The following is a 14,488-nucleotide window of genomic DNA, read 5'->3' on the forward strand; positions in this document are numbered from 1 at the left end:
AAGATATTGAAGACTTACATCACTCCTCTGAAGCTGGTTGAGTTTGGCCTGCATCATGATGGGGTGGTCATCAATAGCTGTGAAAGGGATGGTGTCTGGGTGCTGTCTGTATGTTTTCTGTTGGGAAAGAAATATATAAAAATTATAATGAGCAGTATACGTCTGTAAACAGAGAATATCTTTATAATGTACAGTCAGAGGGATGAAGGTCTGTGAGAGAAGTGTGAAGGGTTGTTGATGTGGACGTACTTCGTTAAGGATCTCAGCAGCTTTCTTGGCCTTCTCCACCTCCAAGGAGCCATAGGGGACCCATGGAGTTCCCTTGGTGTAGTTGTTGTAGTCAGACTTGTATTCATTCTGTGGTTAAGAAAAGGTAAACAATCAAGTGGTGTGACTGCTTACATAATCCATTTCATAACAACTATGCAAAATCTGTGTTTCATACTGTTGTGACATGCAGGTTTTTCCTTCTACCGCTGTATTGACTATTTTATAAACTATTATAAGCATGATTCAATAAGGTATTTGGTCTATCTTATATCGGTGGTTTCAACTTGGAACTAACTACAGCTGGTTTCTGATGAGCTGTCACTACAGACATGTCAAGGCAATATTATTTGGGACTGTCAGACACAGAAAAGGATTGGCTTAACTGCACAACAACATTTTGACCATATCTTTTACATCATTAAACACAGCAACAATAGCAACAGTCTACGTTGTAGCCTATATCGACACACCAAACATTCCATTGATACCATCTATACTATCTGTGCTTACATTGCTCTGGATGATATTGGCTTTCTTGGCCAGGTCCAAGAGGACGCTGTCATGAGGAAGGAGGTAGCGATTGCTGATGCTTCTGTAACCAGTCATGCTGGCGATCGCCTGGGACTTCTTGGCCAGGGTGACTGACATCATGTCCAGCGAGGCGTGGTACTTGGTCTTCACCTTTTCATAGTCCTTCTTATACTCGCGCTGTGGGGATATCAGCAATAGACTGGTGAGCTCTTGCCAGTTGAATTTTTTCTATTTCTATTTCATTCAATGATAATAATGTCTCACATCGCTCTGCATTTTGGCCACGTGAACCGAGTGCAGGATCTTGGGGTCGTCGTTGATGCTGAGGGCTCCGATCATCTTTCCCTTGTTCTTCTCATAATCCTTTTTGTATTTAACCTTAAAAGAGCAACACCAGAGTGCCAAGTTTCAGTATACAGAAACACCAATTCCAAAATGTATAAGAAGTTGTCATTTCCAAACATATTCAAATCAAAGCATACTCACATCACTGGCAATGTTTGTGTGAGCGCGGGCAGCAAGGATCGATATGGTGTCACCCTTGACCTCAAACTGCTTGGCTTTGACTTTCTCCCAATCATACTTGTAACAGTTCTGCAAGAAGGGAAATCAATGACATTGGGGACTAAATAAACTGACATTCTAAATAGTGAAAATGAGGGCAATCTCAATTGTTTTCAAGTGTTTGAATGACATTTTAATGAAAATAGTAGCTGGTAAAGGTTGGGTGGGGGGGGGGGGGGGGGGGGCAATACAGCATAGTATTGTGATATTTTGGAAATATATCACATTGTGGCAAACGTCAAGTATCAATCTTTTTTATTTATTTAGCTGGAATAAAAATTATGAAATGAGATGAACAGACTGAAAAAGTTATCTTATTAGATAAAACAGATGTTATATATATTTGTATTGCAAATGTTGACAAAGATTTCAGTTGGGGACATAATTTGTAGTTGAAAAAAGGTAATAAATCACAATATATCGCATTGTGACTTAGGTACCGTTATAATATATTATCGTGGGACCTCTGGTAGTAGCTGATAGCCAATGATTTTGATTTCAATGAATTTCTGAGATAAAGTGTCATCCCAAATAAAGCGAAATACAGTGGTGTGGCTGGGTAGTGTAGAGATCTAAGCACTTGCCTACCACCGCAGAGACCTGGGGTTCAAATCTCAATGTCAGTGGTACCTGACCCGCCGGCTTAGTCAGTCATCCCTACAAACACAATTGGCAGTGTTTGCAGGTGGGAAGCCGATGGGAAGCCGATGGGGTATGAGTCCTGCTTGTTGCAATAGCGACTCCTACTGGTTGGTTGGGGTGCTTATTAAGCAGGGAGGGGATCTGGGGGAGATTCCATTCCGTTTTTCCAGAGAAAATCCAAGCTGTCAGGTGAAAAGAAGTGGCTGGCAACTCTACATGTATCGGAGGAGACATGTGGTAGTCTACACCCTCCCCAGACCGACAGTAGGGCAGCGACCAGGGGGGAATTGGCATAACGACTAAATTGGGGGATGGGAGAAAAGAGTAGAATAAAAAATGTACAGTACTTACATCACTAAGGTTATATGCGTTTACTCTGGACTGGATGAAGAAGGGGTAGTCTGGTGGTAGGGCGTTCTTGAACTTTGTCTCCTCATATTTTGCCTTATAGTTCAGCTGCAAAAGAAGGAGGAAGACCATATTAGAACCAACCTATAAATCTGAGATTTCCCTCAAATAACTCAATATGATGAACTATTGAGTATTGACTATACCTGTGGGGGTAGAACTATGGTACTACTTTGCAGTAGGGGGAGAAATACTTCCCTGTCACTGGAGGGCAGTGGAGGACTAACTGGCCTCTCTATTTTAGAGATGTGTCTCACAACTGACACTTTCCCTGCCCACATAACTCTTCTGATCTGGGTTTATTTTGGGCCAACTGAGTGCATGCTGCTATTTATACTCCAAATAAACTGCTTTTCAGTTTCCATGGTGTCCACTGGAAGACAGCTGAGCTATGTGGACAAATAGGCAGATTTTAAGGGGAGCAGCTATCACGTCTACACGACAATCTGATCCAGGACATTCGTTGATGCAGTGCGTACAGCGTGTAATATGGTATCACTGATTTATTCAGTATAATTTGCAGTATAGTTAGTTGAATTTACCTTTATACTTGCTTGCCTCAGTTATCTAAAGATACTATAGTAGGACTTAAATAATTCACCTTATGGGTTTATAATGCACTTCTTTCAATTCTATTGCATTTTGTGTTGATACTGTAGGTGGTTGTTCCATTCATGAAGATACATACATCACTTAGCTGTTTGGCGTTGATGGCGGCTTGAACTTGAACTGGCGAATCCGTCACTTGTGTAAATTTCACTGTGCCCGGATGTTGCCGGTATACTTTCTGCAATTTATGACACACACAAAAATCTGTCATATATTTGTACAACAATTACAATAATGACAATGGCCTAATAATTTGATTTAATTGGAAATAAGGACACATGAAAATCAAATTAACCAAGAGTACTTACATCTTTACATTGTTGAAGCTTCTTATCGACTTCATATTCAGGCGTCAAGGTTTGAGGGAAGAAACATCTTATCTTTATGTCTTCATAATCCGCTTTATAATTTTGCTGAAAACCAAAAGATCCAAAGATTAATTAGATGATTTGATTATCACTGAATGATCTTATTTTAACAACAAAAAGAAAATGACTCACTTCACTCTTCAGTCCCTCAATTTTCTGGCAGTGAAGCATGTAGATATCTTCATAGCTGCCAATATAGTGGCCCTTCACCTCATTATCATACTTGTCTTTGTAATGTGCCTGGGAAGAATAAAAAAACAAAAACAATATTCATCATCTATGTATATTTGTTTAAAATAATGAAGGAAAGAAAAATAATATAATGGAAGTGTGGGTCGTGAAAGAAAGAGTTTCAGCTCATCGTTAATAAAGCTCCTGTGTTCTTTCAGACTGAGGGAATACTCACGTCAGTGAACTGCTTAAGGACAGAGTCCACGTGAAACTTGGGTGTATCACAGTAGTTGATGCTGGACCCCCTTGCTTTTTGATAACTAGCCTTGTATACTTTCTGTGAAGAAAATAGGACACAAAATAATATATCAATATAATCAATCACAAACAAATCTGAATAATGAATGATATTAATACAAATATGAATGATATAAATAATCAAATAAACCACAAAATGAAAGATTACTCCAATAAGAATGGCGTGAGAAATACAATCTAGTCATCAATTGTACTGACTAATTGTTAACAAAATGCCAGTGAGACTGGTAACTAGTTTAATTACAATCTTCCCTTGGGGTCAACTCACACCTTTGTATACACATACTGTGGGGTTTCATTACCTCCAGTAATAGAACGATCTAATCTTATTTTTTTTTTATCCACTTTTTCTCCCCATTTTCTATTTTTCTCGCATCCCAATTTCGTATATCCAATTCTTCCCTCCCCTGTCTTGAACGTTGCTAGACTATGCCTCCCACAGGTCGGTTGTAGTGAGGACAGAAGCCTTGCATCACGTGTCCCCTCCGGTACACGAGGAGGCAGCGAGGAGTAACACGTGGGAGGCTCACGCTGCCCCCGCTACTTCCTGCTTCCGCCACACCGGCGTCACCAAACCGACCTGTAGGAGTCGCTGTCCACAACGTCCAATCCCCACCCACCGGCTTTCCCACCCTCTAACACTTGCCAATTGTGTTAGTATGAACGACCGGCCAGCCGGTAGCAACGCCGAGAGCTGGGCTCGAACCCAGCGTCTCATGCGTTAGTGGCGAGCGCCTTGTCCACTGCGCCAATCAGCCGCCCACGATCTAATCTTCTTGAGTGAAACTGTGTTTCACACCAATAGCTAGTTAATTTTAGCAGCCAACTAACTCACAGCAAACAGGCTTTTTTTAATTGTCAAAATAAGTCATTAAACCTTTATTTACCTTTCAGTACATTGGGCCAATAGCACCTATTCCTATACTGTAACATTATTTTAAACACTTACATCACTGAGGATGGTGCCAGCATATCTGAGCTGTCTGAGGCGGGGATTCTCTGTGGCGGGGAGCGTGTTGTAGTCAGCCTGGCTTTTTGACTTCTCATAGTCCTTCTTGTACTGGACCTATTGGAAAGAGATATAGACAATATGGTCAAGATGAAGAATACTGTGATGAGTATGAATAATGCAGTGTCTTGATAAGCATTAGTGAGGTACATTGATTCACACACGCACGCACGCACGCACGCACGCACGCACACACATCGTAATGTTGATATGATTAGTCATGATGAAGTGGAGTGGATGGAGTCGTCATTATATTATTATATGTTTTTAGAATCATCTGCACTGTGTGGGCGGTCTTGAGCTGAAACTGAAAAATGTATATAAAATTCTGAACAAATGTGGACATGTTGTAACTGAGGGGTACAATTCCCTGACTGTATTGATAAGTATGGTATCATTAAACCACTACCGCTTTATGTACTTTAATTACTGGCCATACAGTACATGATATATAAATATGATGAACACTTCCCACATTGAATCGGTTCCACACAAAGGTATAATCAAGTATTTATTGCAGCAAAAGGTACATAATATACTTCTCTATTATACTTTGGATGCGCTTATAAGGCAAAGGAATGTGCGTAGGCAAATCAATAATGAATGTCCATTCTCTGGTTACGCAGGAGGTAATTATACAACCTGAATCTTAGGGAATTATATCTATGGTACACTAGTAATATATAGCGGGAGATACTGGAAGGGTCCCCCCGGTTGTAAGCCAGCAGGGGTAGAGGATCTGTCGGTAGTAGAGAGTCTGGTCAACGATGACTAAGGAGACTCCAAGTACAGGAGACGGTGCAATAGTCTCTTGATCCACAGACGAATACAGCTGTTCTCCGTAGACTGTAGCTCCACAGTGAAGAAAGCTAGCCGGCCTCAGGCTCTCTGAGGCGCCGACTCGACCTGGCTCCTCACAGGGTAAATCCCACACGTGTAGGCGTCGGCGATTCTCCGCTCCATAAATCACAGGACCAAAGCAAATATAATCCAGCCGCAAAGGGCTATGTAGTCGTCGGGTAGATTAATCCAGTGTACATGTCCACGCGGTTCTCGTCTAGGTCTCCTCGGGTGAAAGCGCCATGAAAGCAGCCCAGCCTGGATAAGCACTCTAGCTGGTACGAGGAAGCGTTGGTGATGCTGGTCACTGTAGAACTTTAGCCGCACGATACACTATACACAAATAGACTATTACTGACTTAATAGAAATATGTCGCACTCGACGGTATAGCGCCAAACTCTGACAATTCAGTTATTAATTCGCACGCGGTCTCAATGCTCTATTTGGGGCCAAACAGGCCATACTTCACCGCACGGAGTATCGTGGGTGAGGCTTCAACTTATTGGGTAACTCTGGACTTTTGACTAAGTGCTTCTGTATTCACCTGCGCCGTATTTATACGTTAGGTGAACAAACTAGTACCAGCTTTATTCCTGTCTCATATCCCTGGGCAAGGCCGGGCATGCACAGACATGTCTTGACGGTGGCCTTGAACCTGACTCTGGAGGCATGGCTCTGGCGCCTGTGGACCGCTGTCCAATAGGAGAATGAAATATTATGGTCTGCACTAGGCTAAAGGGACATTCCGTGTATATGTACAAGGAATATACAAGGGATATCAAACGATATACAAATACTATGCAATATATATCAATCAATAAATATATATATTCGGTTTAATCTGATCCTTTGTAACACATGTGTTGTTGTATAGATAACTAACTTAAGACGAGCAGCAACTGCAATTGAAAAAATATTTATTTCTATTTGATTTGCAAAACATTGATTGCATACGGCAGGTTTGACTGACGCCTTGCCTGTAGATCTGTGTGGTCACACCTGGCTCTGTGTATCAGTGACTCACACTCCGTTCAGAGATGCAAGTCAACTCTACCGTGTCTTCCACATGAGACAACATCTATAAAAATAAAAAAAGACTGATACCTTTGTATGTGGTGTGTGTGTGTGTGTGTGTGTGTGTGTGTGTGTGTGTGTGTGTGTGTGTGTGTGTGTGTGTGTGTGTGTGTGTGTGTGTGTGTGTGTGTGTGTGTGTGTGTGTGTGTGTGTGTGTGTGTGTGTGTGTGTGTGTGTGTGTGTGTGTGTGTGTGTGTGTGTGTGTGTGTGTGTGTGTGTGTGTGTGTGTGTGTGTGCGTGCGTGTGTGCGCGCATGTTCATTCCATTTGTACGTACCGCGCTAGCAGCTTTACCAGCCTTCTTGTTTGCTGCGTACACAGGAGTGGCTGTTTGCATGAAATTAATTTGTCCTTTTTGTGCCTCATAGCCTTTGGTATATCTTACCTGGAAAAGAAGAAAGAGCAAGTGTTACCGTGAGCACAGGTACAGAACAAAGACTTGAATCAATGGAAGTATAGAAGTGGATTCTTACATTACTGAGGTTTTCCATAGCCACCCTGGCATTGGACACATCAAAGTAGGGCGTCTGGCACCACTGGCCCTTTACGTTCTTATTGTAGTCCTCCTTGTACTTAATCTGTGGAAATAACACAATTATAGTGTGTAGGCTACTGTTACTGTATAATATATATAGACCTGGAGAGTGAGGTTCCACCTGCGTGATCCCCCCCCCCCCCCCCCCCATTGTATTTCTCCCAATTATTACAGCCAAACCATAATGTAGCTTCATAATCTTTTAACCTTGGCCATGCCAATCTTCGACCAATCACAAGAGCACAAATAAGCTGCCCTTATATATCTCCAGACTTCTGTCCTTTTATACTTGCTTTTTTAATACCAGACGAGCAGCAAATGGGATGCTTTTAAATGTTCCTTTGATGCAATTCTCCCACTATGCTCCCTTTTTATGGAATACGCTGCAAGTAAAACTTTGTCTAGAGGCACTTCCTACTGTGAATGCTTTTAAAGGTATGCTACGATTAGCCCTTCATGAAACATGTAACTGTTTTACCTGATGCTATTGCTGATCTGATTATGCTCCTTGCCACTGCACAAATGGCCTTCTGTATTTATATTTGAATTGTATGTTTTTTGTTTAATGCCCTGTTTTATGTTGAAACTTGTTGTGTGCCATGTTGGTCAGGACTCCCTGGAAGAAGAGATCTTGTATCTCAGTGGGACATTCCTGGATAAATAAAATAAAATAAAAATAATACTCAGACATGGCATCCCTGAACATTATAGTTCGCTGCCATCTTTGTTATAATTTTAGCCATCAATAAAACATTAAAAACATGAAAACGATGGTGTTTAATAACAAACAAGTCAAGTAATCATGAGTATATCGTTCCAATAGTGTATTACGTCTGTTGTTTTGACTATTTTGGTTTCGTAACGTCGTCCTCTCAGTTCTACAGCGTTTCCCTCGAGACTAGTCGTCAAATGGAATTAACCCTTTCCTGGAAAGATGTAGTTTTGCATTAGGTACACAGTCTTGTACCCATGACTTGTTTTTCTCAAATGTATAAACATTTAATTATGCTCAAATCTACTCCTGTCAAATCTCAGACCAATTGAATAAGAGGATATTCAATATTGGAACCATATAAACCCTCTACCTCGAGAAACGCCTATGGTAAAACTCTTTTTTTCTTTTTAAACATAGGCAAAAATGTGTCAACCAGGCTTAAGACTATCACATGTCTCCCCAGCATTTATCTACATTTCAGAGTTTTATGCATTTGTGTGCTAGAACACAGGTGGGAGTTGCAGGGATTCCTGTAATGTCCTGCTATTGTTGGGCTTAGTGTGACCCTGCCAGCCCAGAGTGGCTGTCTCCAATAATACCAGGGAGCAGGTGGCCAGTCTCCCATAGATAGCAGGGCCTCTGAGGAGAGATGTCAACTCTAAATGGGTTGGTATGCCCCCGTCACGCTCAGTTCTCTTACTAAGGGCTGTAGTAGATTCCCTCACTTTTTCTCTTTAGCTATTAAAGGCCCCATGAAATCAAAATAGATGTTAGTTATTTTATCACATGTGTCTTGCGCTGACCGTCACCTATACGCCAGTATATGTCCTAACAATGACAAACAAGTTCATTTGGAAACTATACAAAGTGTTGATGAGTCATCCTGCACATAGGGGAGTAGCCTACACTAATTTTGCGTCCAATGAAATGCTTTCTAGAATGACATTTACAGCACTGGTTAACAAAGCCAATGTTACTAACATTACTAATGTTACGAAATGTTGCTAATAGTGCTGTCAGGTGATTAAAACAATGTATCTAATTAATTACAGGATTTGTAATTAATTAATCAAATTAATCGCATTTTTATCGCATAACCATTTTATGCCTGATATTCTATATTCTATAATCATATTTCAAATTGCATGTGTCCGGATGGCAGAATTCAGTACTGTATCTACAAAACCTTCTGTTTAATCATCTTCCATCTATTAATTTGCTTAGATTTTGGTCTGGTCAATTTGAGCATAGTGTTATTCACAGTCAAAGATAAAAACATTTTTTATTGATATTCTCATTTGGTTCATTACAATTTACTCAAGCCTAGTAACAGACACAGTATTTCTGACACAATACATTCCCTGAGATCCATAGATGTCCCTAGAATCAGATACCAAGAACATGCAAATGGACCATATAAAAAAAAGTCTGTAAATGTGTATTCTACGTTCTTATGGAATGAATGAGATAAAAAAAAAAAAGTGTAATTAATTTTGAGTTAATTTTCATAACGCGATAATTTGCTGTGTAATTAATTAATCTAATCGAACGTACATTGCTAATGGGTTGACCGTAATGCACGTTCAGTGTTATTAGCTACTACGGCTATATCTGTGACAAGTCCCTCTCTAGCTTCCTGTTTTTACAGGAAACACGTAAATATGCTAAATCAAATATCATTCTGCTACATTAGGACTAAGTATTTTTTTCTCTCTACGGCTGTCTCTCTCTCCACTGCGACTACAATAGATTTGTTTTAAGCATGAGAATAGTCTAAAAGGTTAAAAGACAGCTCAGTAAGTATGTTTGTGTATTGTCTGTGAGAATTTGCCAGTCTGAGAAGCCGTGTGAGATTCCACCACTTACATCGCTTCGCTGAGTGAATGCTTTCCTGGCCAGCACCATCTCAGGTGGATCAGCCAGAGAGGTGTACTTGGCCATGCGCTTTTCATGACCCTTCTTGTATTGAATCTACAGGGACAGGGAAAGAGGTCAAATTTACTGAGGCTGACCATAATCCTTATTGCACAGCCTGTAACACCGAAACATTGTCATGCAAATTACAGCAAATCAGCAGAAAATAAATGCATTTGTGTTCACAAATAAAAGGCAGGCAGCAATGACCAAATGAATTGCCTGCTAAAAATAGGGGGAAACAATTACATATGATGTATCTGACTCATCAGAAAGAAAAGGACCCTGAAAGCAAAAATAAGGAGGAGAGAAAGTGTTCTCTCATGTGTGATTGGTGCTGAACAGCATCCAGCCAACAAAGTCAATGTGAGAAAAAACTGCTCAGATCAAAAGGCGAGACAGCACTCTCATGACTGACACACAACCCTCTATGAACTCTAGCCACCATATCCATATGGTGTCAAGCCAAGCCAAGGTGTCAAGCCAAGGTGTCAAGCCAAGTAACCTTATTTTAAGGTTATACTTAATCACACAGGCCAGATTGAATTATATTATTCTATCACAATGCACTCAAAAAGGTAGTGTTAATGCATTAACTTACCGATACTCACAAACCCAAATAATAACATTTAGTAGAAAATGCATCAATATAATACAGGCTTTCCAGCTAAATTGTCTTTATTTATTATTATTAGAATAATAATAAGTTATTAAAGCTAGATGTTAGAATGGATGTAGATGAACTGAGTTTGAAAGGTGGATGTTGTTAGTCTACTTACATCACTGAGGATAACCTGAGCTTTGGCCACCCTACGCAGCTCAGGGCTGTCGCTGTAGGGGAAGAACATGGTCTTTTCCTCATCCCAGGCCTCAGTGTACAGTTTCTAAAGAGTAAAACCATGAAGAATTCACATGAATTTGGAATTACCATGTTTATGCTTCTATTTTTATATATAGTTTCCCCTTATTCTTATTTGTATTCCAATACTTGCTCCTAGATATGTATAATCTGTTTACATCTTGCATATTTTACCTACCTGCTGTGACTTCTTCATTTACCTTTAATTAAGTAGGTATCTATCTATCTATCTATCCATCCATCCATCCATCCATCCATCCATCCATCCATCCATCCATCCATCCATCCATCCATCCATCCATCCATCCATCCATCCATCCATCCATCCATCCATCCATCCATCCATCCATCCATCCATCCATCCATCCATCCATCCATCCATCCATCCATCCATCCATCCATCCATCCATCCATCCATCTATCCATCTATCCATCTATCTATCTATCTATCTATCTATCTATCTATCTATCTATCTATCTATCTATCTATCTATCTATCTATCTATCTATCTATCTATCTATCTATCTATCTATCTATCTATCTATCTATCTATCTATCTATCTATCTATCTATCTATCTATCTATCTATCTATCTATCTATCTATCTATCTATCTATCTATCTATCTATCTATCTATCTATCTATCTATCTATCTATCTATCTATCTATCTATCTATCTATCTATCTATCTATCTATCTATCTATCTATCTATCTATCTATCTATCTATCTATCTATCTATCTATCTATCTATCTATCTATCTATCTATCTATCTATCTATCTATCTATCTATCTATCTATCTATCTATCTACAAATATCTAACTAACTAACTAACTAACTAACTAACTAACTAACTAACTAACTAACTAACTAACTAACTAACTAACTAACTAACTAACTAACTAACTAACTAACTAACTAACTAACTAACTAACTAACTAACTAACTAACTAACTAACTAACTAACTAACTAACTAACTAGAACATATATTTCTTAGGCATAGGACATGTCATATCTAAAACGTTGAGCTAAATGTTAGGCTGATTGATGGGTGATGGTGTTTACCTTGCTGTAGTTAGCTGCATTCTTGACAGCCAGGACCAGCTCAGGAGCATCAGGAGGCAGCAGGTACCTGTCCTTAGTCTCATCCCACTTCTGTCTGTACAAAACCTAGAGGAAGAGCCCAGAGGAATTACAAATACTTGATGTTGTTGTTGACCACTAACATTGTTAACCACTAGTAGGCACTAGTGAACACTAGGGCTGGATATCGATACTTTTAGGGTATTGTATCGATCAAATTGCTTTAATACTATTTTTTTAGTAGTAGTATTGAAGTATTGAATAGTATTGAAAAATGCTGTGCACATTCATGACCACTAGAGGAATAATCCTATTGATTTTGGTGACCCCATGACCTTTCCTCTAGCGCCACCATCAGGCCAGACATTCAATTATAGCATAGGTAGCAATAGCAAGGTGGCCTGTCAAGGTGTGAGTCATCTGACCTCACGGTGGTGCTAATCTTATAAATCTAAAACATTAACTACGACTCAACAACTCAAGATTAGGGGCATGGTCACAAAAGGTGGTTTGAGAATTCAGGCCAGTCGGCCACCAACAGTTACATTTATAGATTAGGGAACATCAATACAAACAACAGAGAAAATCAAGATATAAACAAACAAAGCCATTTCTCTGGAAAACTCGACTGCCAAAGATTGATCTTTTCACCTCATCATTGACCTTTGATGAAAACTTGTAGTGACTTCAATGCAATTTTGGACCATCATGCTTCTACAGTATGTTCAGGTTACTTACCTTGCTGATCAGGTCTGAGACATGCTTGACATGAGCGATCTCTATGGCATCGGCGCCGTACAAGCTGGTGGTCCGGGTCTTTTTACCTTCCATGCGGTATTTCACCTGTGAGAGGATGATATGTTATTTTCTATGCAATGGCAACACGTATGGATTTTTAGATTTTTGTTGTTGTTGAGTTTGGGGTCAATAACCCATAAAGCACTCCTCCATAGTACCTCACTGAGCTGCTCCTGAGCCTTCCTGATGCGGATCAACTCAGGAGTTTGAGTGGTGAAGGCAGGTGGCACCCCCCTTGACACATCATAGGCATGACGGTACTTATTCTGTCAAGGAAAGATACACATTGGAAAGAGACATTTAATACTTACATTATGAAATGGGGAGACAAAATACAAATCTAAAATCTTTTAAAAAATACAATAGAATAATGACTGTATAATATAATCACATGTATAATACAACATGACCACAACTTCACTATAAAGTAAACTTATGCAAAAGCAGCTTGCTCCTTACGTAGCTGAACTGCTCTATCATCTTCTGGCTATGGGCCAGGTATGGAGTCATGAACTTGGACGTGTCCACCTTGACCTTCTTCCTAACTCTCCTGGTAGGCAAGCCGGACTGGAGGGAAGCACAAGGAAAGGCAGTTAGCTATCATAATGACACAATGGCCCTGGTTCCTTTAGTCAGGAGCCAAAGCCAAGAGATAAAACCCAATTCCACATACAACAGAGAGGCCAGCAAAGCAATCATGAACAGGCAAGGACAAAGGATCAACTTCACTTCAACACACATAATCTACAATACAGTGTAGGCTATATAGATAAAAGCTAATGGATGATGGAGGTGAATGGATTAATTAAATTCATTAAGCCAAGAAAGGTATTGCAATCTGAAGAAGCCACTGTGAATTTATGAGTCTTCAATGCAACTTGCAACAATACAACTATTACTTACCTTTAACAATTAATGGCAATGAATGATCAAAATGTAGGTTAAGGTGCTTAATGTGTTATTCAACAAATGTCAAGACTATAAAATAAGTTAAGCACTACAATAATTTATATTACATGGAAGTAAGTCAGTGGGGTGAAAATTAAAACATTATCATAATACTAATATCTAGTAGGACCAAGAGAGCAAAAAAGCTTTATGAAAAGCATGGTAAGTATTAGTAAACGCTAACACTTTTCAATACAAAGAAGTTTGAGTAGTTACCAGGGAACAAATGAGGAACAAATGAGGAACCAACTACTAGTAAATCATTTGTTAATGGGCAGTTCTTGAGTAACTCTTAATAACATTTTATAAAAAGTAGCCAATGATTAGCTAATTGAGAACAACAGTTAATGAACTAATTGTCCATGGGTATCTGAATAGTTAAAATGGTTCTTTACTTAATGCATAGTTCTTGATTACTTCTGAATAATGCGCTAAATGTCACTTAACCAATAACACACTAACATTACTATAACATTACATTAACATAATAATTACACATTATTACCCAGCTATTAGTTTCTACTTCTGTGTCTCCTAAAGTAAAGTTGTGTACCATACGGTGTTGTTATTGAGCACTGAATCATTACCTGCTCATACCAAGTTTGTGTCCACTAGAGTTAAAGTTGTTACTGAGTACTGAATCATTACTTCATGATTACCTGTCCATTAGTTACCTATTTTGTGCCCCTCAAGTAATGTTGTTTTAATAAAGGTATACTACAACTCAACTGTCATGCCACTTGTACACTGTTTTTTACTGCAGTTACACTACTATATCAGTAATCACCTCTACTACTACACTAATTAGTCACTCACACTAGAATTGTAT

General features: G+C 39.4%; 1 protein-coding gene across 1 annotated transcript in view; it reads right to left on the minus strand.

The window, feature by feature from the left end:
- Nucleotides 1–14,215, minus strand: part of neb (nebulin) — a gene marked incomplete at its 5' end in the record, with an annotated part of 147,740 nt that extends 133,525 nt beyond the window's left edge. The window contains 20 exons of the mRNA XM_084311456.1: nt 19–117; nt 250–357; nt 781–978; nt 1,066–1,179; nt 1,288–1,395; nt 2,359–2,463; nt 3,104–3,202; nt 3,333–3,437; nt 3,525–3,632; nt 3,799–3,900; nt 4,831–4,947; nt 7,082–7,189; nt 7,278–7,382; nt 9,921–10,025; nt 10,748–10,852; nt 11,896–12,000; nt 12,652–12,756; nt 12,870–12,977; nt 13,171–13,278; nt 14,165–14,215. Coding sequence (XP_084167582.1) covers nt 19–117; nt 250–357; nt 781–978; nt 1,066–1,179; nt 1,288–1,395; nt 2,359–2,463; nt 3,104–3,202; nt 3,333–3,437; nt 3,525–3,632; nt 3,799–3,900; nt 4,831–4,947; nt 7,082–7,189; nt 7,278–7,382; nt 9,921–10,025; nt 10,748–10,852; nt 11,896–12,000; nt 12,652–12,756; nt 12,870–12,977; nt 13,171–13,278; nt 14,165–14,215 — 2,163 coding nt within the window. The remainder of the gene's footprint in view (nt 1–18; nt 118–249; nt 358–780; nt 979–1,065; nt 1,180–1,287; nt 1,396–2,358; nt 2,464–3,103; nt 3,203–3,332; nt 3,438–3,524; nt 3,633–3,798; nt 3,901–4,830; nt 4,948–7,081; nt 7,190–7,277; nt 7,383–9,920; nt 10,026–10,747; nt 10,853–11,895; nt 12,001–12,651; nt 12,757–12,869; nt 12,978–13,170; nt 13,279–14,164) is intronic.
- Nucleotides 14,216–14,488: the final 273 nt, after the last annotated feature.

The sequence above is a fragment of the Notolepis coatsorum genome, assembly GCF_963971535.1.
Source record: "Notolepis coatsorum genome assembly, chromosome: 3".
In the NCBI taxonomy this organism is placed as follows: domain Eukaryota; kingdom Metazoa; phylum Chordata; class Actinopteri; order Aulopiformes; family Paralepididae; genus Notolepis; species Notolepis coatsorum.